The sequence below is a fragment of the Polypterus senegalus genome, chromosome 3 (genome assembly GCF_016835505.1).
Source record: "Polypterus senegalus isolate Bchr_013 chromosome 3, ASM1683550v1, whole genome shotgun sequence".
Lineage (NCBI taxonomy): Eukaryota > Metazoa > Chordata > Cladistia > Polypteriformes > Polypteridae > Polypterus > Polypterus senegalus.
In genome coordinates, this window is record NC_053156.1 from 112,806,513 (window position 1) to 112,834,339 (window position 27,827).

At 35.6% G+C, this 27,827-nt stretch overlaps 1 protein-coding gene across 1 annotated transcript; it reads right to left on the reverse strand.

Moving 5' to 3' along the window:
* Nucleotides 1-3,049: 3,049 nt before the first annotated feature.
* echdc1 (enoyl CoA hydratase domain containing 1) lies at nucleotides 3,050-26,529 on the reverse strand. The gene is made up of 6 exons (XM_039747824.1): nucleotides 26,425-26,529; nucleotides 21,117-21,343; nucleotides 17,544-17,686; nucleotides 12,931-12,983; nucleotides 10,805-10,885; nucleotides 3,050-3,719 (listed from the first exon to the last, which is right to left on the reverse strand). The coding sequence occupies exons 2-6, from the start codon at nucleotides 21,340-21,342 to the stop codon at nucleotides 3,314-3,316; spliced, it is 909 nt and encodes a 302-aa protein (XP_039603758.1). The 5' UTR covers nucleotide 21,343; nucleotides 26,425-26,529; the 3' UTR covers nucleotides 3,050-3,313.
* Nucleotides 26,530-27,827: the final 1,298 nt, after the last annotated feature.

Sequence of the window (27,827 nt, forward strand, 5' to 3'; positions counted from 1 at the left end):
AAACATATTAATGGGCATGGCAATATTTAAAACTTGTACTGTCATTGGTGTTTGACAGTATTTATTTTAAGTTCATTGGTATACCCTGCTATTATACAATTTAATACAGCAAGTATGCAAAGTGACAGAAACCCATACAAATATGTTAATATCAAGAACCTAATAAGGATTAAAGCTACTCTGTCTTCACAAACTTAATTACACATTGGAATGCAGTCATACAAGTCCTGAACTGGGTGTAGCTGGTTGTTGCACTAGTCTTCATTGAAAAAAAAAACCCTCCAGATATTTGAGCAGTGACAGAGGTGGACATCTTATAAAAATTCAATGATATTTAGATTTAGTGATCGGGGAAGCCATGACAGGCAGCTGAGCTCATTCTGGTGTTCATTTCTCTCTGTCTGTGGTGTCTGTCTCTATGAGAGTATTATCAACATGGAATAGGGGAAATCATGAGGGAAATATGTTTGCACCATAGGGGGTACCTGGTTCTATAAAACAACCTCATATTCCTTGGCTGAGAAGACCAGGAAGAGCAATGCCCATCCAAAGCATTATAGATCTCCACTATGTTTGGCACATGGCAGCAGATATTCTTTGGCCTTCTCCAAACAAATAGATTCTAATCAGAACAAAAAGGGTGAAAGGTTACACATGATACCATTCTTACCATTTCCCATTGTTCCAGGGTTCAGGTCTTGTGCTCTTACACCAGATTGTGTTTGTGCATTGGCTTCTGATACATGCAGTTTCCAAATGCTCTGACATAAATTCTAACTTTATGAAGCTCACAGCATGCAGTCATCCAGGAGATGCTCTGTAAAATTATTTTGAAGTAATATCAGTACTTTCTAAGATACAACCAATTTTGTGAGGAGAGAGGAGTGTCAATTGTGATACAGTTTTATTTTTTCATCAATATCACAAGACCATGTCTCAAGAACTAAACCACCTAGCAGTCTCAAAATTTTCACACTGGTACCTTTGCAGGTAGAGCATATAACAAAATCAAAATGTTTGGCCCAAATGACACCACTTAGTAAAAGCAGATCTTCAAAAATGGAAAAAATAATATTTTGTGTCTTTGGCTTTGCCATGTTTAGATTTTCAGAAAACATACTTGTAACTGATACAGCATGCTGAATTTTTTTCTATGTCTGGATACATACATAGGATTTTTCAAAAGGTTATAAAACAAACAAGAAACTGCATCAGGGGTTGACCAGCAGACCTCTCAAATGTGAAAAAAATATTTTTGGGTCTAATTTTCAGACCAGCTTGATGCGCTGTGGGAATGCCCACACATAAAAAAAAAAAAAAAATCCTGTATCTTACATGGTCCATTCTTTCTCAAAAACAAGTCTTACTTTTCTTCTGTGAATCTTTCATCTTTATTTTCCATTCTAAACATGGGTTAAATTCACCATTTGTCAGTAATGATAATCATCAAGTTTTTCATCATTAACTTGGGTACTGGGTTAGTGAAAAAAAGAAAATCCCCAAAGGCATATTTAGCACAATATGTGAATAACAGCTGCTTGATTTATCCTTAAATAAACACTAGTTATAATGAAATGTTAACATCTTGGTATTGCAGCCACAGGAATGTGACCCATTTCATTTCTGTTTAAATGAAAGTGCAGAGTGTATGGCATTTTTGTCTTTGAGATTAAGGTGGTACGGCCTCCCACTAACTATTGTATTGCACTAAGCAATGTAATGACACACTGTAATGGCACCTAATAAATATTGTCTTAGGTGGTCAATGGAAAGATTGTGCAGGATAGTTTGGATGCATGAAACATATCGGGATGCTTGATTCTGCTTCACTCTTGTCATGAATCACACCAATCTAACATTTTCATCAAACGTGTACTGAACATAGCCTCCAATAGGACGCTGGTCTAATGTGAGGGACGCATCTGATCTATCAGCAGTGTGATCGCAAGAGGGCAGGATCAGAACAGCTACTGCTCCAGTGGTGAATATTCAGACAGTCAATTGACTGTCTTCACCAGACAGCCACCTGATTTTGAGTTTGCCTTCTTCTGTAGGGATGAAACTGTGGTACTCTTTTGGCCATGGGGAATCGCTTTCTCTGTTCAGCAACATGAGATCAGACAATGTCATTTGACATGAAAAATAGTTTGACATTTTTTGATAACTTACTGATTGAAAACTCAATGAATACCATTATTGACACAAGGTGCATTCACCCTACGTTTAAGTTGGAAAAAAATTATGAAACATTTGCATAAGAAAAGTAAGGTGTGTGTTTTGAGAAAGAAGAGACAATGTAGAATAAATGAAAAATATTTAAAACATTATGTGCACATAAATACTCAAATTAAATTTTGGTCAACTTTAAGGGGCTGCTTTGACCATGCAGGGTCATCTGGACCAAATGTTTTAATATCAAAACATACTATGCCAAGTACTGTCCCAGTCTGCAAAGTCTGAGCCTCCTCGGTGGCTTAGTTCTTGAGCCTGTGGAATGGTGAAATTTGATGAAAATTAGGTGAATTAGGTTGAATAAAATTGACACCCCCTTCCCCTCAGTAAACTGGTTGTATCTTTGAAAGTATTGATCTTACATCAAAAAAAAATTTACAAGGTGTGTCCTGACTAACATGGGTACACCTGGTAATTTTTCCAGAATTTTTCAAGTCCAAAGTAAATGGGTCATTGGTTGATTTGACTTGGAATGACCCGCACATTATTTTTGAGACTGTTTGATGCAAAAAATACTCTTGCATTTTTCTGACCTGCAATTTAAGCACCGCCTATATGGCCTCTTTGGAATTCTGTTGGTTGCCTAATGTTCCTTCAAAATCTCAGATATTCAAGTGATAATTCTGACCTCTTTTATAGCTGATACATACTGCTAACTGGCATTCAACCTAACATGACTCACGTTTGCCTTTGTATTTATAAATGTGATTTAGATGCATCTAAGTTTAACTCTTTTTTCATGCAATGTTTCCATTATTTTGTCTGCCCTCACAGGCTTACTTTATGTTGTGAATTGAGCACTTTCATATCACCAGACTTAAAAAATAAAATCTTTACTTTTTTACTGTACCACTCTTCAGCTGGATATGTACAGGATGCCAATGAGAATTTTCTTCACAATGCATTTAAAAAGTTGACAACACAAATATTAAATCCTGTTGAGAATGCCAAGATTACATGTTTATTTATGATTCCAGGTGGCTTCATAATAACCATAATCTCTGTAGTGAATTTTCTTCATTGGCAGTATCTTTTTCAATTAGCTTATAAACTTCAGGATGCGTTAGTTATGAATTCATTTTCACTTGTGCTTTGAACCTTGAGCCAGAGCCTCAAGGTTTGCAGGTGCTCCCCACACATTCCCAAAAACTGTTTTTTCTGCTTTTAAGGATTCCTCTAGGTCCAGTTCCCTCCCAGACAAGACAACCTGTTTCACAGCTCTGACAACTGTGGCCGGTCCTTTAATATAGTCACTAAGCCACTTCTCAGCTGCTTCTAAGGATCCACTCTGATCAGATGGCGTTATTACAGCATCAGCTAACCCTATGGCTAGTCCATATTCTGGATCCACTTTTCTTGCACTGCTTAAAAGTATCAGGGCGTTTCTGCCTCCAACTATACGAATCAGCCTAGAGGCACCACCCCAACCTGGAACTAAGCCCATGTGTTTATGAACAAACCGAATCTCACTTTGTGGAACCATTAACCTAAAAAAGAACAAATGATAATCATGTCAGTAAAATGTATGAACAAGGTTTACTTTCAAGCTGCACATATAAACAGAGGCAAGTGCTGGTTCAACAACAGCTACCTGTGCAAGTTTCAGTGGTGGAATACTTATTAACCAAAAATGTTAAAAGTACTAAAGTAAAAACCATTTCATCATAGTTGAGAGGAATTTAATTAACTGTTACATGCACAATATACAAGGTGAGACACAAAAATAACCGGACTGGACTTGGGGCTTTCCTGGAAAACTGTCTGGAGGTCGGCTGAACGTAAATCATAGAACTATATCCCCTTCTACACGCCCTCTCAAACCGCCGACCAGCTAGGTATATCCTGTGAATAGCCCAGTCAGTATTTGTACAACAATCGCTACACGAATTGCCACTATCAACATCAAATGTCTCACAAAATTGAACAAAATGGCCACAGAAACTTATGAAATGATAAAAACAGTGCACAGTGATAACATTTTGTCTCGCACAAAGGTTTTTGAGTGGCACAAACGTTTCAAGGAAGGACAAGAAAATGTGGAAGACGTTCAATGCTCAGGTTGAGAGGGGGTGGGGTGCTTCACCAAGACAAAGCTCCCATGCATAATGCTTTATCCGTAAAGCAGTTTTTGACTGACAAATGCATTCCTGTCCTTGATCATCCTCCCTATTTGCCCGATTTAGCTCCCTGTGATTTTTACTTGTTCCCGGAAATCAAAAGTGACCTGGAGGGAACACATTTTTCTTCAATGGATGAAGTGAAGACAGAAACAGCAAGCCTGCTGAAGAGCCTCAAGCCAGATGACTTCCAGCACTGTTTCAATCAATGGAAGATACGTATGGAGCGGTGTAGAGTTCAGGAGGGGGAGTATATAGAAGGTGACAATGTTTAGAATGCTGTACTTCATCAATAAATATATATTTTTTTAAATATTTTTTTACCAATCCAGTTATTTTTGTGTCTCACCTCATATCAATATGAGAACACAACACAATATGTGACACATCACAGCAATATCCAACAACAAGACTAGATCAAATGCTGCATAACACTTAATAAATAAACAATATGCGTGAGTGATGTATGCATGACTGTGCCTTGCAATGGACTTTCACTCCATACAAGTTTGCCTTGTGCCAAAAGTAGCCTGGTCAGACTCCGGCTATCATGGCCCCATACCGGACACAGTCGACTGGAAAATGTATAGTGACCAACATTGCAACATGAATAATTATGTTATGCAAGTAATGACAAAGTTAAAAGTGGGGAGGGTTTTGTGTAATTTTGAGTGAGGCAGAGGAGTATGAAATCTTTTGATTGATTTAAGTAGCAGCTTTAGAGACGAAACTACTGATATGTTGACTAAACCATACAAGTGAGAGAGATGTTTGATTATATTGATTGCTACAATTCTTATCTTAATGGCCTAAATACATTGCAGAATCAGGGCAATATTCTTTCTGTGGTTTCCAAACAACTTGTTATATTTTGTGTTTTAAGTGATGGTTAGTATTCATAAGCTAAGCCAATATGTGGTAATTGAGGATTCTTTTGAACTACTCTTTCACAGATGAAAAGTATTATTGACAAACTTAGACCTACCTTTTGCTCAGTTGATTTTGTTCCACCACAACTTTTATCAGAGACAATTGATGTCCTTGGCTCACTATTGTTGGCAATTATTAACAGTTCTGTTTGCAAGGATGTTGTACCCTCATTTTTTAAACATGCAGTGGTGCGACCTTGTCTTAAACAGGCAGAGCTAGATCAAGGAGTATTAGCCATTTTTGCCTAATTTCTCAATTGCCATTTTTGGCTAAAATATTAGAATTATTTATGATCACTTGATAGATCATCTTAACCCTAATAATTTATAATAAGATCTCTCTCTCGCTTTAGGTGTTATCATGGAGTTGAGAGTGCCTTCCTGAAAGTATTTAATAACAATTCTCTTATTACTGACTGTGGGACAGCAGTCCTTGTCCTTCTAGATCTTTCAGTAGCTTTTTACATTATTGATCATGAGATATTGCTGTTGTGGCTTGACCATTTGGTGCTGCAAAGGGTCTGCTCTTCACTGGTTTGGGTCATATCTCACTGGTAGACATTTTTCCGTGACTCTAAATTCCTCTTTTCTATCAAGTATTCCTCTTAAATGTGGTGTTCCTCAAGGATCCATTTTGGGTTCTATTTTATTTTTTATATATCTTCATCCTACAGGAACTATCTTTAGGAAATTGACTGTTACTTTTCATTGTTGTGCTGATGACACGCAGGTTCATATTCCTGTCTGCAACTCTGCAATGGATTGGTTGTACAATTGTCTTGATGAACTGAGATCCTCGATGGCTAACAATTTTTTTGATCTCAATCATAATAAAATGGAAGTGCTGATAGTTGGTCCAGTAGCCAAAGCTCAAATTAGTTTTGAACTTCTTGGCACTTTCATGTAGTCTTGTAAATCTCAAGTTTGGAATGTTGGGGTTATTTTTGACAGTAACCTATCTTTTGAGAAACAGATTAGTTCTGTGATCAAGAGTTGCTTTTTCCAGCTTTGTCTTTTAACCAAGGTTAAGCCTTTTTATTCTTCTAGGGATCTTGAGAAAGTTACTCAAGCTTAATTGTTTTCTTGGCCTGATTACTGCACCTCTTTTTTTCTGGGATCAGCAAATCCCTGATGTGCAGGTTGCAGGTGATTCAGAATGCTGCTGTTCATTTTTTGGTTGGGGCAACAAAGGCTGCTTCTGTATCTCTGATTTTAGCCTCTTTACACTGGCTACCTGTTAGTTTCAGAATTGATTTTAAAATTTTGCTGCTGATTTTTAAATCCATACAAAAATATGCTCCTGCCTATTTATCTGAATTGGCAGCCAACCAGAGAACTTACAGTTGAAGTCAGAAGTTTACATACAGTTAAGATTACTTCTTTAAAACTCACTTTTATAACCCCTCCAAACTATACATTTGGCATATCGATTAAGATATCTACTTTGTGTAGGGCAAAAGAAAAGTATTTTTTTCTAATAGTGTTCATAGACACAGTATTTGACTTTTTAATGACTATATCAGAATTCCAGTGGGTCACAAGTTTACATACACTTTGTTAACCGTGCCTTTAAACAGCTTGGAAAATTGCAGAAAATTATGTCAAGCCTTTAGGCAATTAGACAGTTAGCTTCTGATAGCCAATTAGCCTAACTGGAGTCAACATGTGGATGTATGTTAAAGCCTGCCATCAAAGTCAGTACCTCTTTGCTTGACATACTGTAATGGGAAAATCAAAAGAAATTAGCCAAGACTGAAAGAAAAACAATTGTGGACCTCCACAAGTCTGGTTCATTCTTGGGAACAATTTTCAAATGCCGGAAGGTTCCGCATTCATCTGTATAAACAATAAATAATACACAAGAAAAAACACCATGGGACCACACTGCATTATACCGCTGAGGAAGGAGATACAGTACATTCTGTCTCTTAGAGAAGAACGTACTTTGGCATGAAAAATGCAAATCAATCCCAGAAGAGGACCCAGGACCTTGTAAAGATGGTGAAGGAAACAGGTAGACAAGTCTCTATAGCCACAGTAAAATAAATCCTATATCGACATAACCTGAAAGGCAGCTCAGCCAGGAAGAAGCCACTGAGCAAAAGCCGCCATAAAAATTCCAGCCTGCACTTTGCAATGGCGGATGGGGACAATGATCTTACCTTCTGGAGAAATGTCCTCTGGTCTGAAGAATCCAAGATCAAACTTCTTGGCCATAATGATCATCACTACATTTGGAGGAAAAACGGTAAAGCTTGCAAGCTAAAGGACACCATCCCAACCATCAAGCATGGAACCATCATGTTGTGGGGGTGTTTTGCTGCAAGATGGACTGATGCACTTCAACAAAATAGATGGCATCATGAGTTCAAGAGTTCAAGAAGGAAGTTGAAGCTCAGTCACAAATGGGTCTTCGAAATGGATAATGACCCCAAGCATTCCTCCAAAGTTGTGGCAAAATGGCTTAACGACAATGTCAAGGTATTGAAGTGGCCATCACAAAGCTCTGACCTCAATGCAACTGAAAATTTGTAGGTAGAACTGAAAAAGCATGTGTAAGCAAGGATGCCTATGAACCTGCCCCAGTTATATTAGTTCTGTCTGGAGGAATGGGCCAAAATTCCAGCAGGTTATGTTGAGAAGATTGTAGAAGGCTACCCAAAACAATTGGCTCAAGTTAAACTATTTTAAGGCAATGCTACCAAATATTAACGAAGTCTATGTAAACTTGTGACCCTATGTAAACTTTTGCCCTGAACAAAGCAATTTGTTAGTATAAAATCTGGGGAAGGGTTTTAGAGTGAGTTTTAAAGAATTCACCTTATTTGAATGTAAACTTCTTACTTCAACTGTAGGTCTACCAGTCACCTGTTTCCAGTACCAGTATGTGGTCCCTCATATTAAGTGTAAAACTAAGAGGGGGCAGAGCTTTCACAGCAGATGCACTTCATCTGTGGAATTCTCTGCATTGCTACATTAAGGATGCACCTTCAATTGATGAATTTAAAACTATTGGAGATTAATTTTTATTGTTTTGCTATGTTTTAATCTGTTTAATGCCCTATTCTGTGATGTGCTACCCTCCTCTGCATGGTAACCTCTTGCCCACTGGGCAGACCATCAAGATTTCCACAAAACAGCTGAATGGTATGAACTGAGTACAGTTTGAATTGATTTTCTATCAGACCAAACTTTATTAGACAATTCATTTCAGGAATGCAACCTGGTACATCATAAAGCACCTTGTATGAGAAAAATTGATCAAAATCAAAATACAATTAATAGTGTGAAGCAGTTTCATTCAGTACTGAAGTTAAGAATCTTTTAATACAAGCTCCAAACAAAATAATCAGACTTGCATTAATTTCAGAGTAACTTTAAACAATATCCCATGTACCAATCTGACAGCCAGATTAACAGAGAATGAGTATTTTTATAGCGTTGGTCAACTTTCTATGCTGAAAATGTCATAATTCATCAGTACATTGGATTTAGTTTTGTAGTGGAATTAATTAATTAAGCAAACTAGTCTAATTTTATCTGGATATGGTGACATTTAATGAGATTTGAAGGAACCCTCCTAGCATCCAGTGCAGACTATGAATATGGTTTTACCTCTAAACTTTAAATCACCAACTCAATTACAAATAGATCTTTTACAGATAGTGACTTGCTTTATTACTTATTGGCTTAACAATGGCACAATAACTGCATTTAGTTTGTTTTCAATGCAAATGAGAAGATCAGAAGGGAAATGTTAAGAGATATTTTATTTATTTTTGCTCTTTAGTTTTTTTTTTATCTTTACCATTGGTCTCTTTGGACACAAAAGCAGCTATAAAACTTACCAGATAAACAGACTGCCTCTGAATTGTGATTTTTTTGTAGTTTCATTTGTACTTACTGAACTGTTTGGAATTTTAAAGTTAAAAACACAGGTATTGGAACATCCTTGTTAGACTAGATATTTGTCCCAAGGAGAAATTTATGTTTCACAGAATTTATATCATAAACAATAACAGAGAGAACAAATAGCTTCTGTAATAGGTTGCTGCCTGCACTATTTAATACTTGTTAAAGGCAGTTTTTTTATTATCCAATTACTAAACTATACATAGTGATATTTGTCTGTTCAAAAAGATATGACATATATAGTTTATATATATATATATATATATATATATATATATATATATATATATATATATATATATATATATATATCACATATCATAAAGTAGTTTTATTCCATATATATATATATATATATATATATATATATATATATATATATATATATACTAACACATTGTAATTAATTGTTATATATTGAAACACATATATTGTAATTTTAAAACTTCACTTTCTTTAGTAAAAAAATAAGTGTTTAAGAAAACTGAATTCTGAAAATAAAACATAAAGTTCTTAATGTCAGATTTAAAAACTTACCCAAAAAGACACGGTTACTTCAGCTAACACTAAAATTCATCAATCCAACCATCCATTTTCTAAACTGACTTTATTCTGAACAAGGTTAACAGGGAAGCTGGAGCCTATTCCAGCAAGCATAGGTCATAAGTCAGGAACAGTACCTGGATAGGGTGCTAGTCCATCACAGTGTGAATATTAATATTCATTTGAGCAAAAACGTGTTAAGAACTACACAAGCAAAAACTGAAGGAACCACAGTACCCTCTTGTGCTAAGCACTATGCACTACAACTATGAACATCCTATTACAGTACTTGATAAATGACTTGCCTCCTTAAAACCAACAGTGAAAAATTCCTCTGGGTAGCTGTATGATGCTTGGTTACTTGTACATTAAATTCTAACTTCCACTATATCTCTGGTCTGCAAGTACTACAGACACTGAATGTGTTCTTCAATAATAACACAGATCAATTTAAGTCATCCAGCAACATCTTTGTAAATAAGCCACAAAATGTGGCACTTTCCCAATTGTTTATATAATGAATGAAAAGGATAAAATCATTCATCAATGGTGGGCTTTTGTAAAAAAGAGTCAGTTCTTTCAGTAACGGCTGAAGAAAGCACTACAAGAATTTGAGTGGCTGGATAAGTACGACAAAAACTGCTAACCCATATATTATAGACTACAAATTAACATGCATATGTTCCATATATTGAGTTTACTCAGCGGCCAAGCTAAATTAATGTATTTTTCTATATTTTAGTTGTCATATCTTAGCTTTATGCATTTAAAATGTAATAAGCAGGATGGGTACACATTAACAGAAGAAACACAATTTATAATGGTAAAGCACCCTTTCATCCACTACTCTTTCCGTTCCTCTTTACCCTAATCTAATGCATTCCAAGTAAATGCTGGAAAGGCACTTGTAGGTAAATATAAATGCATAACCCATAATATTAAACATTTGGATTTATTCTGAAAAATATTATGCAATCTTTCATAAACACATTTCCCAGATGTGATAAGTATTTGTTTTAATATAACCAAACTTTGTCACTCACAAAAACTACTTTGCTCATTAAATCATACCTGAAGTCATAAGCCGTACAGAGTTCAGCTCCACCACCCAGTGCTTTCCCTTCTATTAGTGCCACACTGATTAGAGGCAATCTACACTGAGAACATGGATTTGAATGTGAACAAAGAATTATAGGTTATAAACATGTTTCAGCTTTATAAATTAGGTATTTTAAGTATACATCTTTAGAAAGGTTTGATTGCAAATTTAAATAAGTTATACAATGAATACAATAAAAACATATAATAAAGTTTTCAGATATACAGTAGTGCTTGAAAGTTTGTGAACCCTTTAGAATTTTCTATATTTCTGCATAAATATGACCTAAAACATCATCAGATTTTCACTCAAGTCCTAAAAGTAGATAATGAGAAACCAGTTAAACAAATGAGACAAAAATATTATATTTGGTCATTTATTTATTGAGGAAAATGATCGAATATTACATATTTGTGAGTGGCAAAAGTATATGGACCTCTAGGATTAGCAGTTAGTTTGAAGGTGAAATTAGAGTCAGGTGTTTTCAATCAATGGGATGACAATCAGGTGTGAGTGGGCACCCTGTGTTATTTAAAGAACAGGGATCAGGGATGTCACGAACAAAGGAGATTTCTGAGGACCTCAGAAAAAGAGTTGTTGATGCTCATCAGGCTGGAAAAGGTTACAAAACCATCTCTAAAGAGTTTGGACTCCACCAATCCACAGTCAGACAGATTGTGTACAAATCGAGGAAATTCAAGACCATTGTTACCCACCCCAGGAGTGGTCGACCAACAAAGATCACTCCATGGCAAGGCGTGTAATAGTCGGCTAGGTCACAAAGGACCCCAGGGTAACTTCTAAGCAACTGAAGGCCTCTCTCACTTTGGCTAATGTTCATGTTCATGAGTCCACCATCAGGAGAACACTGAACAACAATGGTGTGCATGGCAGGGTTGCAAGGAGAAAGCCACTGCTCTCCAAAAAAACATTGCTGCTCATCTGTAGTTTGCTAAAGATCACGTGGACAAACCAGAAGGCTATTGGAAGAATGTTTTGTGGATGGATGAGACCAAAATAGACCTTTTTGGTTTAAATGAAAAGCGTTATGTTTGGAGAAAGGAAAACACATTCCAGCATAAGAATCTTATCCCATCTGTGAAACATGGTGGTGGTAGTATCATGGATTGGGCCTGTTTTGCTGCATATGGGCCAGGAAAGCTTGCCTTCATTGATGGAACAATGAATTCTGAATTATATCAGAGAATTATAATGGAAAATGTCAGGACATCTGTCCATGAACTGAATCTTAAGAGAAGGTGGGTCATGCATCAAGTCAACGACCCTAAGCACACAAGTTGTTCTACCAAAGAATGGTTAAAGCAGAATAAAGTTAATGTTTTGGAATGGCCAAGTCAAAGTCCTGACCCTAATCCAATCGAAATATTGTGGAAGGACCTGAAGCAAGCAGTTAATGTGAGGAAACCCATCAACCTCCCAGAGTTGAAGCTGTTCTGTACGGAGGAATGGGCTAAAATTCCTCCAAGCCAGTGTGCAGGAATGATCACAAGTTACCGGAAATGTTTAGTTGCAGTTATTGCTGCAAAGGGGGTCACTCCAAATACTGAAAGCAAAGGTTCACATACTTTTGCCACTCACAAATATGTAATATTCTATCATTTTCCTTAATAAATAAATGACCAAGTATAATATTTTTGTCTCATTTGTTTAACTGGTTTCTCTTTGTCTACTTTTAGGACTTGACTGAAAATCTGATGATGTCTTAGGTCATATTTATGCAGAAATGTAGAAAAAGGGTTCACAAACTTTCAAGCACCACTGTATATAGTAATTGCACACTGAAAACACATGGTATGTACTGTTTTATTTTAATACATAAAAATATTCTTAATTAAAATAAAAATTTAAAAAAAATTCTTTCTTATTTCCTCTGCCGTAGGTAATGGAAAATATTTACTTTTCAAATTATTCTAGGTCACATCATGCAAATTGAAAAGTAATTTTAAAAACTGCACCATTTCGCCTAGGAGTCAGCCTTTCAGCCTTAATAGTATTCTACTTTTCATCGAAACTAAACAGAAGTCTGTACCTAGATCTTAAACAGAAAATGGAAAATCAGGAATGACAAGTAAATTACCTCATGAGATTTGTCAAAGTGTTTTGCATGAACATACACATCTTCATGCCATCCTAAAAAAGTCAAAATTAAACATCATCATTTAAAAATGTTATACTTAAACATTTATCTAAAAAGCTACAAAGTTTGAATATGTTAAATGGCAATGAAAATGACCAAATTAATTATGTTTATTTTAATGTGCCTGTATGTAATAGTATATTTAGTAACAGACATAGCAACTTCAATCTTTGTGTAACACGGTATATTTTAAAGTGTATACAAATGTGTTTATACTGTATATAAACAGTAAATTACAAATTCACAAATTAAAGAGTAATTTATTCATAAAGTTAGTCATTAGGCTAATAAAGTGACAGTAAGCCAGCACTCAGATGTAAAACTAAAGGATTTATATTTTAAGTTCAGCTTCACAATACTGTACAGCATCTTCTTAAAAAGGAAGCAGACAGCTTAATAGAGACTGTCATTACAGTTCACATTCTACAGACACTGTGAAAGGATGAGTTGGAGTTTCAGGACTTCTTGGTGAACATTCAATTAGGCAACCAGCCCAACACAATCAACAATTTTCTGATTCAAAATTAACTTACATATTTTTTACCTTTAGTAACCTCTACCTGTAATCAGTCCTACACAAATGTATTTGATAGGCTGAGCAGTGTAATTTAGCAATATTTTGTGTAATGATGATTTTGAAATATGATTTATTAGCTATGAATGCACATACTGCTTAAATATGTTCTAGATTCACAAGACTAAATACTGATCCAGTAAATTGGTAACAAATAAGTCAAAATTCAACAGTATGTATTAATATATATAAATACACATACACGTATAGTATAGTGTAAAAGCTATGGTCAAAAGAATATTGTTAAGAGGGTGGAATCATTTGTTGGAAGTACTAAAGGTGAGCCTGGACTTTCCTCAGGTGAAAACAGAAATGCAAAAAACTAAATAGACACCAGTCTGTGTGGAAAACATAATGACCAATAAGAAGACCATCATGTCTGATTTAAAATAAATAAATAAATAAAATAGAGAGCTCAATTGATAGAGAGCAGCCAAAAAACATGTTACTTCACTATACACTCACCTAAAGGATTATTAGGAACACCTGTTCAATTTCTCATTAATGCAATTACCTAATCAACCAATCACATGGCAGTTGCTTCAATGCATTTACGGGTGTGGTCCTGGTCAAGACAATCTCCTGAACTCCAAACTGAATGTCAGAATGGGAAAGAAAGGTGAGTTAAGCAATTTTGAGCGTGGCATGGTTGTTGGTGCCAGATGGGCCGGTCTGAGTATTTCACAATCTGCTCAGTTACTGGGATTTTCACGCACAACCATTTGTAGGGTTTACAAAGAATGGTGTGAAAAGGGAAAAACATCCAGTATGCGGCAGTCCTGTGGGCGAAAATGCCTTGTTGATGCTAGAGGTCAGAGGAGAATGGGCCGACTGATTCAAGCTGATAGAAGAGCAACTTTGACTGAAATAACCACTCGTTACAACCGAGGTATGCAGCAAAGCATTTGTGAAGCCACAACACGCACAACCTTGAGGCGGATGGGCTACAACAACAGAAGACCCCACCGGGTACCACTCATCTCCACTACAAATAAGAAAAAGAGGCTACAATTTGCACGTGCTCACCAAAATTGGACAGTTGAAGACTGGAAAAATGTTGCCTGGTCTGATGAGTCTCGATTTCTGTTGAGACATTCAAATGGTAGAGTCAGAATTTGGCGTAAACAGAATGAGAACATGGATCCATCATGCCTTGTTACCACTGTGCAGGCTGGTGGTGGTGGTGTAATGGTGTGGAGGATGTTTTCTTGGCACACTTTAGGCCCCTTAGTGCCAATTGGGCATAGTTTAAATGCCACGGGCTACCTGAGCATTGTTTCTGACCATGTCCATCCCTTCATGACCACCATGTACCCATCCTCTGATGGTTACTTCCAGCAGGATAATGCACCATGTCACAAAGCTCGAATCATATCAAATTGGTTTCTTGAACATGACAATGAGTTCACTGTACTAAAATGGTCCCCACAGTCACCAGATCTCAACCCAATAGAGCATCTTTGGGATGTGGTGGAACGGGAGCTTCATGCCCTGGATGTGCATCCCACAAATCTCCATCAACTGCAAGATGCTATCCTATCAATATGGGCCAACATTTCTAAAGAATGCTTTCAGCACTTTGTTGAATCAATGCCACGTAGAATTAAGGCAGTTCTGAAGGCAAAAGGGGGTCAAACACTGTATTAGTATGGTGTTCCTAATAATCCTTTAGGTGAGTGTATTAGCTATCTTCTAAAGGCATCTCCCACTGTGAGGGTGGTACAGTCAGTGATGCATATAATGTGTTTCACTGTCCTTACATTTGCTAATTATAAATATATAAATACTACAGTATATTATCATTCACATTACTATAGTGACCTCTTTAAAAGGTTATTTGTTGGTTTTCTTTCTAGGTTAATGCATTTGAATCATCAGTTGTGTTGTGCCAAAGCAGTACGAATACATATAGCCATATTTAGAATGCCATTATTTCCGGTTGTAGTTGTCTATATTATGGCAAGAGCAGATCAGCTTAGTAAAGAATAACAACAGTTCATCATTACTTTAAGAAATAGAGGTCTGTTAATCTAGAAAATGTTAAGAACTTTGAAAGTTTCTTCAAGGATTGCTTGGTTCAAGAAACACAATCAGTAAACATCAGACCAGTAGAAATCTGCCCTGTGGTTTGACTGAATTCAGATTTGAGATGTTTGGTTCTAACCACTTTGTCTTTGTGAGTCATAGACAATGCGAATAGTTGATGCCTGCATAAGTAGTTCCCACTGACGTGGAGGCGCTTTGCTGATGACACTGTCACTGAATTATTCAGAATGGATGGCACACCAGCATGTCCACTAATATGGCAACTACAGCATTCCGTAACAACACGCCATTCCATATATTTTGCAATTATTTGACACGTTATTTTTGTTTTGCAACAGGACAATGACGCAAAACACACTTCAAGGCAAAGTAGCAAAGGGATGGAGTGCTGCAGCTGAAGACTTGGCTTGCAGAGTCATTCAATCTAAACCCAATAGAGATGGTTTGGGATGAGATGGAATGGAAAGTGAATGAAAAGTAACAAAAATGCACAGCAGCATGGGATGTCCTTTAAGACTGTTGGAAAAGCATCCCAGCTGACTCATGAAGATGGCTGAGAGAATGCCAGGAGTGTACAATGTAGGGTTACATGGTATACTGGTAATGAAAAAGTACAGAAAAACCCCAATTATTAAAATGGCATGGCACCAGCATTTCATTAATTTCCATACCAGAAGTAAAAGTTAGTTTTCATGTGCACAGAGTCGTCCCTAAGCACAGGAGCCCAAACCACTCTCTGAAATAAAAAATATTATACAGTGTGGGTGTGTGTGTGTGTGTGTAAATGTGCAGCGGAGCAGGGAGCCATGTGTGTATGCAGGCTAGGAGAATGAAAAAAAAAGTAAATGGTATTTTTCAAGTATCTTATTCTCTGTTGTCAATAAACGTGATTGGAACTCCAAATGGAACCACCAGCCCTCGCCCTTCAAACATGTACGAGTGTGTATATGTTACAGGTCAAACCCGATTTTAGGACAAACTAGTTTAGACTAGAACAGTTTGCTGAAGAAGTGGACAGAATGAACCTAGTCTGAGACAGATTATCCTGAAATCAATGTAGAGCTCCCAAAACAAACTGATTTGTCCTAGTCTAAACTAGTTTGGCCTGCAACCACACTTTCCTAGGCCAAATTGATTCATCCTATCACACTTTGGAAAAGCTGGCTTGGCCTAGTCTAAACTAGTTTGTCCAAAAATTGGGTTTGGCCTGCAACATGTATTTTTAAATAAATGTGCTGGACAGTCCAAAGAAAAAACTCCTCTTAAGAAGGATTTAAAGCAAGTTTATACTTGACATGTCCAAGCTTGGTATGAGAGCTACACAGTGATAATGACGTCAGACACAATGATGTGCTGTATTTCCACTGTACTGTATATCCAAGTCCAAGACTTTTTCTAACTGTGGTGATGCAGATGCAGCACTGTGTATCCACACTGGTGAATTTTGAGGACAGGCTGGTTAAGTTGGTGCTTAAAAGACACACATGATAAAGAAATGAATGTGACATTTAAAAACAACCTTTCATAAAAATAGGATTCTCTGTGTGCACAAACTGATGTGATCATAGAAACATCAGAGCGGGGAGTATTTGGCAAAGCCTGCAATGCACATAAGATAAAATCGCTTCTGATTGCTCAAATGCATCAAATGCAGTGTATTTTACTAATGAAGATACAAGTTTAATTGGCTGATCACTATAACTGTAAAAGTAGATCTGTTGAACACTGCAAAAAATACAGCATGTGGGTAGTTACATAATGTCAAAATTAGACAGAGGTAAAACAAACAATTGTTCTTTAAAACTACATCAGAATTATATTTGAATAGTGACATTCAATCCAACAGTCCTGATATCAGCATCTGTGTCCAGACTTTTGACAAATGTATTTATACACATGCATATACGCATGTTTTATATTAAGTATAACTTACATGAGGGTTTGAAATGGCTCTGACTGCATTTAAATCTGAACCAGAACAAAATGTATTGGCAGCTCCATGGACAATAAGACCTTTTCCATCAGTCCATCCCTTCAGTTCAGTCACCCTGTCCTTGAGTTCTACCATCATTGTTCCTGCAAAAACAGATCACAAGTAGTAGAAAGATAAACAAAACATAAAGTAAATTTAATCTTACTTTGTTTCTGAGACTCAAGCCTCCAAAGTTAACAGACATGATCAACAAATTTCCTTGGTGCACCATAAACTGAAGTTGAAGTTAACGGAATGAAGTGGTGGTAAGTGATATAAAAAGAATAAAATTCACTCTTAAGGATATGTAAAATAAATTAAAATAAAAGAGGAATCCTGAAAAATGCTAACTGTTATGATGAGTAGCACACAAGATGGCAAAACTGTGTAAGGGCCTCTAAAAGACCAAAAAAACAGGCAAGGGAGCCAGACCAGAAAAAACATCAGCTAAGGCAGACTTGCCACCAGTACTCTACTGGCTGGTTTCAGCCTACATACTCTAGGCCTAAAAAGCATTTTGACTTCAAAAGTTTTTAATAACTTTAAATTTTCCAAAATATTGATATGCCTATGAAAGGAAAGGAAAATGATAAAAACTGTTAGCCTGAGAATCAAGGATACAAAGAAAGGTATTAAAGAAAAATTTACTTACATAAACAAAAGGGAAAACACAAGCAAGGCAAAAAGGGTCTACATAACAAGGCAACCCACAGCAACAAATCTTAATCCACAATCCAGTATCAAAATCCAAGAACAAAAGCAAAAGTTTCAAGAATGCAGAGACATTAGGATGGCCCCATCTCTTGGGGTTCCACCCACAAAACACAAGAAACATACAAAATACATATACACTAAATAATAAATAAACAAAACGATATAAACAAAAACATAATTACAAGAGAAATATGAAAAATAATACATTAAAATAAACAAAGGCAGCACAAAAGGACGATAAACATAGGCAAGGGAACAAGCACTGGCTGTAACCTAAGACGAATAACCCATTATTCAGATGTTTTCAATAAAATAAACAACTAATACTAAAATGATGCATGCATTGTTTCATGTAAACATATCAAAAAAATTGTAAGGATCCAATTTAAAACAGAAGCTGCATGTGACCTTATGACCAGTATTTATGCAAAATGTCAAAACCAAAATTCTGGATTCCAATTATTTAATTTCCATACATATAATAAGAATAACATTTAATGAATGATTCAATTAATAATACAAAAATTACACAGTAATGTACATACTGTATAAAAGGGGATTGAAATAATAACTTTAGATATTAAAGAGACTAACAAACTGATTATGTGGGCAGCATGACTGGGCAGTAGTCAGTGCTCCTGCCCCAGAGTTACAGAAATGATAGTTCGAATTCAGGAAGCTCTCACTACGTATACAGAATTTGAACATTTTCTCTGTCTGTATGGGCTTTTCTAGCTATTCAATTTTTTCTCCTGATACCAGAGACATACAAATGACTGAATGATTGTGAATGATGCATGAATATTCCTTTAAATTGATTGACAATCAAGAGTCTCATCCATGAGAGTGGTCACACATTGGGGGGCCTAATATAAAATACATAGGGGAAAACGAGTTTAGAGTTGCAGAGAAGCTTAACTGTTGTTTACTTCAGCTAGCCAGCAACACCTAAACCAATCAGAAGAAACATGCTATAATCCAGGCCCTGCCTCCGAACCCTCTTCTGTTGAGTCCTACCAACATATAAATGGTGCATATGCAAACCTTCAACATTTACTGTATGTTTATTTTGGCGAGCAGAAGAAAGAAGAAGAATGCTCATAACAAGAGGACAAAAAAGACTAGGGCCAAGGAGCTGTTTCCAAGAAAAAAGAGAAAAATGAGTAGCAAAACCCATTTCGACCAAGTAATTAGTTGGACAACAGACATGCTAAGGCCAGAAAGGGCACCGCAAACCCTGTATAAAGCGTAGCTGGAACTGGCATGTGCATGTATGAATATATTATGGTGTACATGGAGTCTAGATCTTTGAGTAAGGATCAGAACCAGGATTCTTGGCTATTACCAAAATACGGTACATCATTTTCTAGCAACCATAAGAGATTTAAGGTTAGCTGTTCCTATAATTATTCTAGGTGTCCTTGAAAGTGACTCCATAATGGGAATTTCATATCCATCTTTTGTAAGTAGTGTAGCTGCATTTGTCAGGATTCCAAAATATTTGCAGCTTCTGTTTTCTAATGGGGTTCAGACACTGAGTGTGACTCGTTGACACATATGCAAATAATTCCACAGTTCAAGAGTCTTCATTTTACATGTTTAAATAAAAACTCAAAGCAAAACATTTTACACAAAAAATAAAGAGAAAAACTTAATACAAAATGAAAGCTCTCATATAAGACGTAAAGGCTTATCTATCTATATATCTTATATTTCATTGTGTTTCTCTTATAAGTTTTCTGTATAACATACAGTCTTATTTTCATACCTCAAACTTACAGAGGTGATATATTAATGATCAGAAAACTGTATGCCTTTGTCACTCCAACAAAAAACGAGGCAAATTAAACAGTTATGTTTCCAGCTAACTAAAGACATACTAAAATTCTATTACTGGAGTTCAGATGAAGCTGAGCAGTAAGAAAGTTCCATTACAAGTTAAAGTTAGCTTTAGGGGTTAAACAGAATTGTTCATTATCTAATGTGTATATTCATGAGAAACTCACATTCTAAACAAATTAAGCAAACACAAACATTAAACATCCAAAGACTGGCTACTACAAGTAGCATATCACACATTTAGGGTCAAGGCAGCACTGGGGTGTTCATTTTGGAGGAAAAAGGGAAAAAATGCTTGAATAAAACAGTAAATTTGTTAGCACAGGCAAGTTATCTTCACTTGATAACCATATTGTAAAGCCCAATTGGGACAGGAAGATTATTTTGTTTTTTCTACTTATTTTTTAGGCTAAGTTTATTATAACATTTTTGTATTATGTGTTCTAACGCCTTTTTATTCCAAGTATTAGGTGAAGCTATTAAGATTTTTGTAAACATTCTTTAAATAAATGGAATACATTTCTTAACACAACTTCAGAAGCCTGTATAACTGATCTGTATGTACTCACATGATAATAATACATTTTGTAGTAATGCTCTTTTATGAGTGTGCAGTAATGCCTAAAAATACATTTTCTTTACATCTCAAAAAAAAATCAGCAGATAACAGTCCACTAAATAATATACTACTAGGTCAGGATTTTTAAGAATTTATGAGCTTATTGTCCAATTTCAATTGATGGATGAACAACTAGTGCACATCTACCAATAATATACACTGTAATACAAGGATTGTTTATCTTTACTACATGAATGGATCTCCCATTTGATGACCTCTGTAAAATATATAAAATTCATTTACACTTTAGTATCATAAAAAGCTAAAATGTTTAAAGAAAACATTTTATAGAAAATACAATAAATTCTTTATTGCAAAAAGATGGTAAAAGTTACAAAATGCTTTCCAATAAAAAAATATACCTGTGAATGCATTCATACGGCTTGGATTATTTATAGTGAGAACAGCAACGCCATTCTTCTGCTTGAGGAGGTCAATTGATCCTCCTGGGAAACACTGAAGCTTTTTTCTGATCTCCTCCTCATCAAATCCATCAGAGGCAGAATAAATATTGTTTCTTTTTGGTTGCAGTAAGTGCATGTTCTGCACAGTCTGCAAACATTTTCGTCCCTGAATACGTAATGCCATCCTACACCAAACAAAAAATAGAGATATTGTTTTATATCACAAAAGAAGAAAAATCAAAGAGGTCTTAAATCTGTAATATTTATAATGTATACATTTATATATGGTAGGAAAGTTAAGGTTGAATTTATTGTGGTACTTTCATTACAAAAATGCATTCCTTCTAAAATCCTGCAGATGGTGCAATAAACTCTTAACTTTCCAAACAATTTTAATTTTTGTGTAAAAGAAGCAATGGCAACAGGTAAAGCTGGCATTATTGCAGAAATTCAAATAGAAAATACACTGTAGAGTTTTAAATGTTTTGTCATTAAAATGCCCTGCCATATAAAATATCACATACTCTGACACACTTCAAATATTGGCTCATCCATATTGAAGTTTCATGTACAACAATATGCATTTCAGTTTAAATATTATAAAATTAATTGATAGCACTGAATGTCAGAATCAATCCATATTATGTTAAGATTCTTCAGATCCAAATTTATTAATACATCTCTTCTAAAAACATCCTATTCCTATTGTTGATCTGAATAACTTTTTATTTATTGTCACCAATGAAACGGTTCTCTTTACAAGGAGAAGGAGAAGCATCTCAGTCTCAAATGGAAAAAATTTCTATCTAGAGTGAGGGGCTTAGTTGTAGAAAAGGACTTTAAATTAGAACCACTGGTTCTCTGGATGGAAAAGAGGCAATTGAGATTGTTTTTGAGCATGTAATTAGGATGGTGGCAATTAAAATGGCACCCCTTGGAAGTGGGAGAAGACACAGGCCACTGCAAGATGACCCACAGTAGACACACTAGAGGGACTGAATCTCCTAACTGGTTTAAGGGGATCTAGGAATCCCACAGTACAGGGATAAAGTGATCTGGTCAGCCCAGCTCAGCATTTTGCTACTATGATTCTCAACACAAAAATGCAGAAAAAAATATTATGATGATGATAAAACTGACATTTTTCCAAAACAATGCAAGATTATTATTATATTGTGACTCAAGCACTCTGATAATATCATATTGTGCAGTTCCAGGCAATGCCTGACATTATTATTCAGTATAATGACTCTTTTTGCATGAACTGAACAACTTGAGGTTAATGTTTCAGCCATCATGAAAACTACCATTCTACTATCTTTAAAAATCCACCTGGCACACTTAAAATAACACTGAGATGTGCTGTCCCAGATACAGGGCAAGTATTGCTTAACAATTATTTAACATATTTTAAGTTAATTATGTCAATAAAATAATTAAATATACAGAAGCTGTATAGGGGCAGAATTATGTTACTTTTCTATTGTCACTGCATGTTAGTTCTGAGGACTTTATTACATGGTACACTCAAACTCATGGGTAGTCACCTCTTCAATTATTACACATCGCTGCACAAAGAGTTCAGGTTTTTATTTTTGTGTTGACTATAAAACCATGAAAACTATTGTATTTCCAGGGCGGGCTACATTTTTTAAGTGATACGTGTGTCCTTTTGTATGTGAAAAATTCTCCCACACAAATCTCTGCTTTTCTTTCACAATCCAAACAACTCTGTGTAAACTGTAAAGTTGCTTGTGTTGTTACATATGTGACTCTGCCCTCTGACAGACTAGCATTCAATCTATATGGGTACCAAGGCCCTATCTAATGTGTATACATGTAGCTGATTGCAGGATGGAGAGCTTTACTGTATTGATAGATTTTGCTTTTTTCTAAAATATTTTTTGTATTCATAGGGGTATTCTACTCTTATATTTGCTTCTCTTTGTTCTATATAGCAAATAAAATTAAAATTTGATAGCTGGACACACTTGTAAACTCTGTCAACTCTTTTCCTTAACACCTTGGAAAGGCACCTTGTACTAAGAAAAAAGTTTGTACGCCATCATTTAGCCAAATATTTTTAAATTTGTAAATTAAAAAGACAAGATCTCAGCATTTTCTCTGTATTTATGATGGGTTTCTTGAACTATTCTGAGACTCTTAAAGTCTACATATTCAGTTATATCATCTCTTAGCTTGTAGATACTTACTTGGCAGTGCTGGTCTTACTAGAACTGCTGCAAATAGTTTAACATATAGATGGAATAACAATATGGGGCAATTTTTTTAATTTAGTATTTACAACTCAAAATGGTAACCACTGAGTTTGCACTGGTTATCAACAGCCATTTGTAAAATTTTGAAAATTGACCAATATCCATTACCACCACATCTCTCATGTTGTTCTATGACACATGACATCATATACTGTACATTTCCCTTATACTAGAGGACTTTTGCATATTTAAAGAATTAACTTATCTTGCTTGATAATGTTTTTTACACATAGGTTTTGAAATGCAGATTATTTGTAATTTGTTTCTTATACCTGTTTTTGTTACAATTAATAAGAATAAAACAAACCTATCATTTAAAACTGAACCAGCAGGTTTAAGAATGTTATCACTGAACAAAAAGTATACATTTTTAAGTGAAATCTTAACTAAATTGAGGCATATGAGACACCATCTTTCATATCACTTACAGGTTTCAGTAACTCATTTTTATTGTCTCATCTTTTATGAACATGAAATGAACACACATTTACTTAATAAAAGACTGTTTATTTTGATATAATAATGGAAACTTTTTATAGGGGAATTTTTAACTAAATTAACCCTGAACCTATCTGTGCATATACTCTTATTTAATAAAGAAAAACATAAATGCTTCCAAAATGTTTTTATCCATTCATCTTTCTAAACCACTGATCCACAGGGAGGGTTGTAAGGCAGCAGGAGCCTATCCCAGAAATCATTAGGCATAAGACAGGAATAACTGGGGACTGGGCAGTCTAATGGTCTGGAATCCCTACAGATTTTATTTTTTTCTCCAGCCGTCTGGAGTTTTTTTTTTTTTTGTTTTTTTTGTCCACCCTGGCCATTGGACTACTCTTATTCTATGTTAATTAATGTTGACTTATTTTATTTTCTTACTGTGTCTTTTATTTTTCTATTCTTTCTTATGTAAAGCACTTTGAGCTACTGTTTGTATGAAAATGTGCTATATAAATAAATGTTGTTGTTGTTGTAACATCTAGACAAGGCACAAGCTCATCACTTATTTTCATTAACTTTGATTTTACCATGTTTGAATTTATATTTTGGTGGTTTTCCAAATTTAGTTCTGTTGGACCCTAAAGCAGTGGCGTAGCATAGGGGGCGGCAGGGGCGGCACTTTCAGGGGGCGGCAAAGAATTACTGTATATTGTAGTGTGTTAAATTGAAATACCTAAATAAGGGGGCGGCTGACACCCACGCTACGCCACTGCCCTAAAGTTTCATTCCAACTAATATTCTAAAAAAAAAAACGATGAACTCTGCCATTACCTACATGTATTGTTTCCAACTTTTTACATGAATTTATTAAAGAAGAATGCAACAGGGCCTGTTAGCCTTTCAATGATATCTGAATTTCATACATCAGCATGTATTAGAATTTCTCATTTGGCCGAGATTTTGCCCACTATTGTTGTTTTTCTGTTTTTGATTACTAAAACAGTTGTTAGCTAAAGATAACCTAAGAGCAAGCAGAACCCAATCTATTGCTTGTTGCCATCATACATACGTTTAAAGTCTTTGAATAACTTAAACCAAAATATTGTTTTTGGTTGCTAAACAACAACATTTATTTATATAGCACATTTTCATACAAAAAATGTAGCTCAAAGTGCTTTACAAAATGAAGAATAGAAAAATAGAAGACAATAAAAACTAAAAATAAGTCAACATTAATTAACATAGAATAAGTAAGGTCCGATGGCCAGGGTGGACAGAAAAAACAAAAAAAAAAAACAAAAAAAAACTCCAGAGCCTGGAGAAAAAAAATAAAATCTGTAGGGATTCCAGACCAAGAGACCGCCCAGTCCCCTCTGGGCACCAGCTAAAAGGGCTACCAGCTAAAGATCACTTGAGTGCAAGGAGAACCCAATTTAAGGCTTGTTGCCATCATACGTATATGTAAAGTCTTTGAATAACTTAAATGAAAATAAAGTCTGAATTTGAGCAAGCCGCCTTAATTCACATAAGAAATGTAATGATTTACTTCATGAGGTAGAGCTACATAATAAACAAGAATTGTTGCTTCTAAAATTTGAAATATTAAAAGTGTTTGCATCAATTTCAATGTTTTTAGAAATTTCATTTTTCACACCCCGATTTGAGGTCCATGGAGGGTTAGATGGCTAACAAAGGGTCAAAAATGACATCATATTGGCAATCTGTGATCTTGAAATATTCTAATTTGATTCTGGACCAGAATCAAATATCAATAATATTATCAGATTCGCGGTCAGCAACTCGAGATTGCATAAAACGACACTCCACATGCCTATAATACTGATCCCGATTGTTTCGATCTTTTGTGATACTGAATTATTTTGACTTCTTGAATCCCATTAGGGGGTGAACCCCTGGGGTTGGTTGATGTGGCGTGTGCTATTTCAAGTTTTTCAGGTTATTTTTGCTAAAACACATACGTGTCTACTCTTTTATCATATGAGACAAAGTAGCCAGCGAATAGAGAGCTGGCTAAATAGACAACCTCATTCTCGGAAATTATTTATGAACAATAATGCAAGCATAGGTAAATCTGGCTAGCGAATGCAGGTATATAATCCGTGACATTAAAATCAGCTAGGACAAAAGCCTAACCCCCGCCCCGCCCCCATTCCTGCCAACAGAAATGGCAACAGCGTCTTTATAGCGGAGCTGTTAACAGTCAGATGACTGAGCTTTATATCGGCACTTGATAACAATAAGCAGGTATGAAACGAGTGTTCCGCTTGTGTCACGTTAAACTGGGGTTTGTATAATGCCCTACTTTTGACAGCTGTATTACAAATGCAACTGCATTACGCAAAAAAAAAAATCTAACAAATATTAAAAAGAAAAAATTATCACTACGGTTACACACTTTGGCACTTAACAATCGGGCAGTTAACCATTCACCATCAACTTTTGCAAAACAGTTAAAGCGTACCGAACAATAATTTGTTCGGATCAAAAATCAAATCCCGGAAATTAGGAGCTAAGTGTTTACTTACACCGAGAGGATATTCAAGTCTAAGATAACCAAACTCCTCTGAATTAAAAAACACACTTCTGTCACATTACTCGGATGACAGTTCTGATTGGCCGTCTTTTTGCGTCATATCCGGTTGTGTCGTTCCTGCTTCTTATCCTTTTAAGTGCTATTATACTGTGTGTCGACTTTGCTGCGTTATTTGTTGTTCTTACTTTCCCACTCACTTATATTTCCTGTCAGCGTTTTTTTTTGCAGAAATACGTGGTTCTTGTAGTTAACTTAATTTAAATTCAATTAAACAGAAAGTGAGATAAATACTTAAACGAACTGAGCGTGCTCCGAATACAAACCGAAAACAGCATTTTTAGTTGCGGCTGACCTTATTTTTTTACCAATATTATTGACTGTACGGAAAGGTCAACATTACGCTACAACATGTTTGATTTCTACGAATTGCACTACTGGGAGATAACTCTTCTCGGGGCTTTCTCGTGAAATTCTGCACTGGGAAAGTCGTAATTTAGGTCTGTTACGTTACGTGAACGCAGCCTGTGACCCCAGGCATACACAGTAGAAAATCAGAAGGTGGCGACTCTCGTCTACTTGTCGCTCTTTTGAAACGCACGCTAAATAGTTTACAAAGATTTATTGAACATCTTTAATGTTTCTGGCCTTATTTTGTGACATAACAAACAGCCAACTCAGCAGTTTCTGACTTTTAAGTCCTACAATGCTGTATGATTTACAGATTTTGTTACGCTCTCAATATTAATGTAATCCGGAGAAGATTGTCTTCGTGTTGCATTATACGGTATTTTGTTATACACTTTATTATTTTAAAAACGTTGGGGTATAAAACTGTCTAGTATTATGCCAAATACGTCTAAAAATTTAAGACAATCTGATCTGTTTGCACATCCTTACATAATTCATTTATCAGGTTATTCTCCCTAGAGCACGGATTCTCCGGTTCAGTCCTGGAGTACTACAGCGGGTCACTGTTACGTTTCATCAATCTCATTTTTAGCTGCCTCTTTTTCTTTTCTTCTGCTGCATTCAGAAAACTGCTCTAATATGATAATGGCACTTAGAAAAAATTCAGAATTGTGTATTCTTTGTCGTAGTTTTAAACACAACTTTCTTTTACCATTTTCATATCAATTCACCTTATTTGGGTCAAGTTTGGTCCATAAATTGTATCCAAAAATTGAAAATTAGTGATGAATCGTTCAAATAACTTGGGTGCAGATAACACTGAATGTTAAAGCAGAGCCATTACTTCAAAGCTACATTCATTTCTGTGCCAATTAGTATTAAAAGGCTTAACTAAGTGGATCTCAAGTTCATTCCTGTGGACTTTTAACTGGACTCCTGCTCTTATTAAATAGGCTGTTTGTTATTTTCCAGTATCTGCCTTTTTTG

Coding starts and splice junctions, on each gene's coding strand:
- echdc1 (XM_039747824.1), bottom strand. CDS start 21,342: ATGGCATTACGTATTCAGGGACGAAAATGTTTGCAGACTGTGCAGAAC. Junction 17,687..21,116: donor CCGTATGAATGCATTCACAG/GTATATTTTTTT, acceptor CTGTTTTTGCAG/GAACAATGATGGTAGAACTC. Junction 12,984..17,543: donor GAGCCATTTCAAACCCTCAT/GTAAGTTATACT, acceptor TGACTTTTTTAG/GATGGCATGAAGATGTGTAT.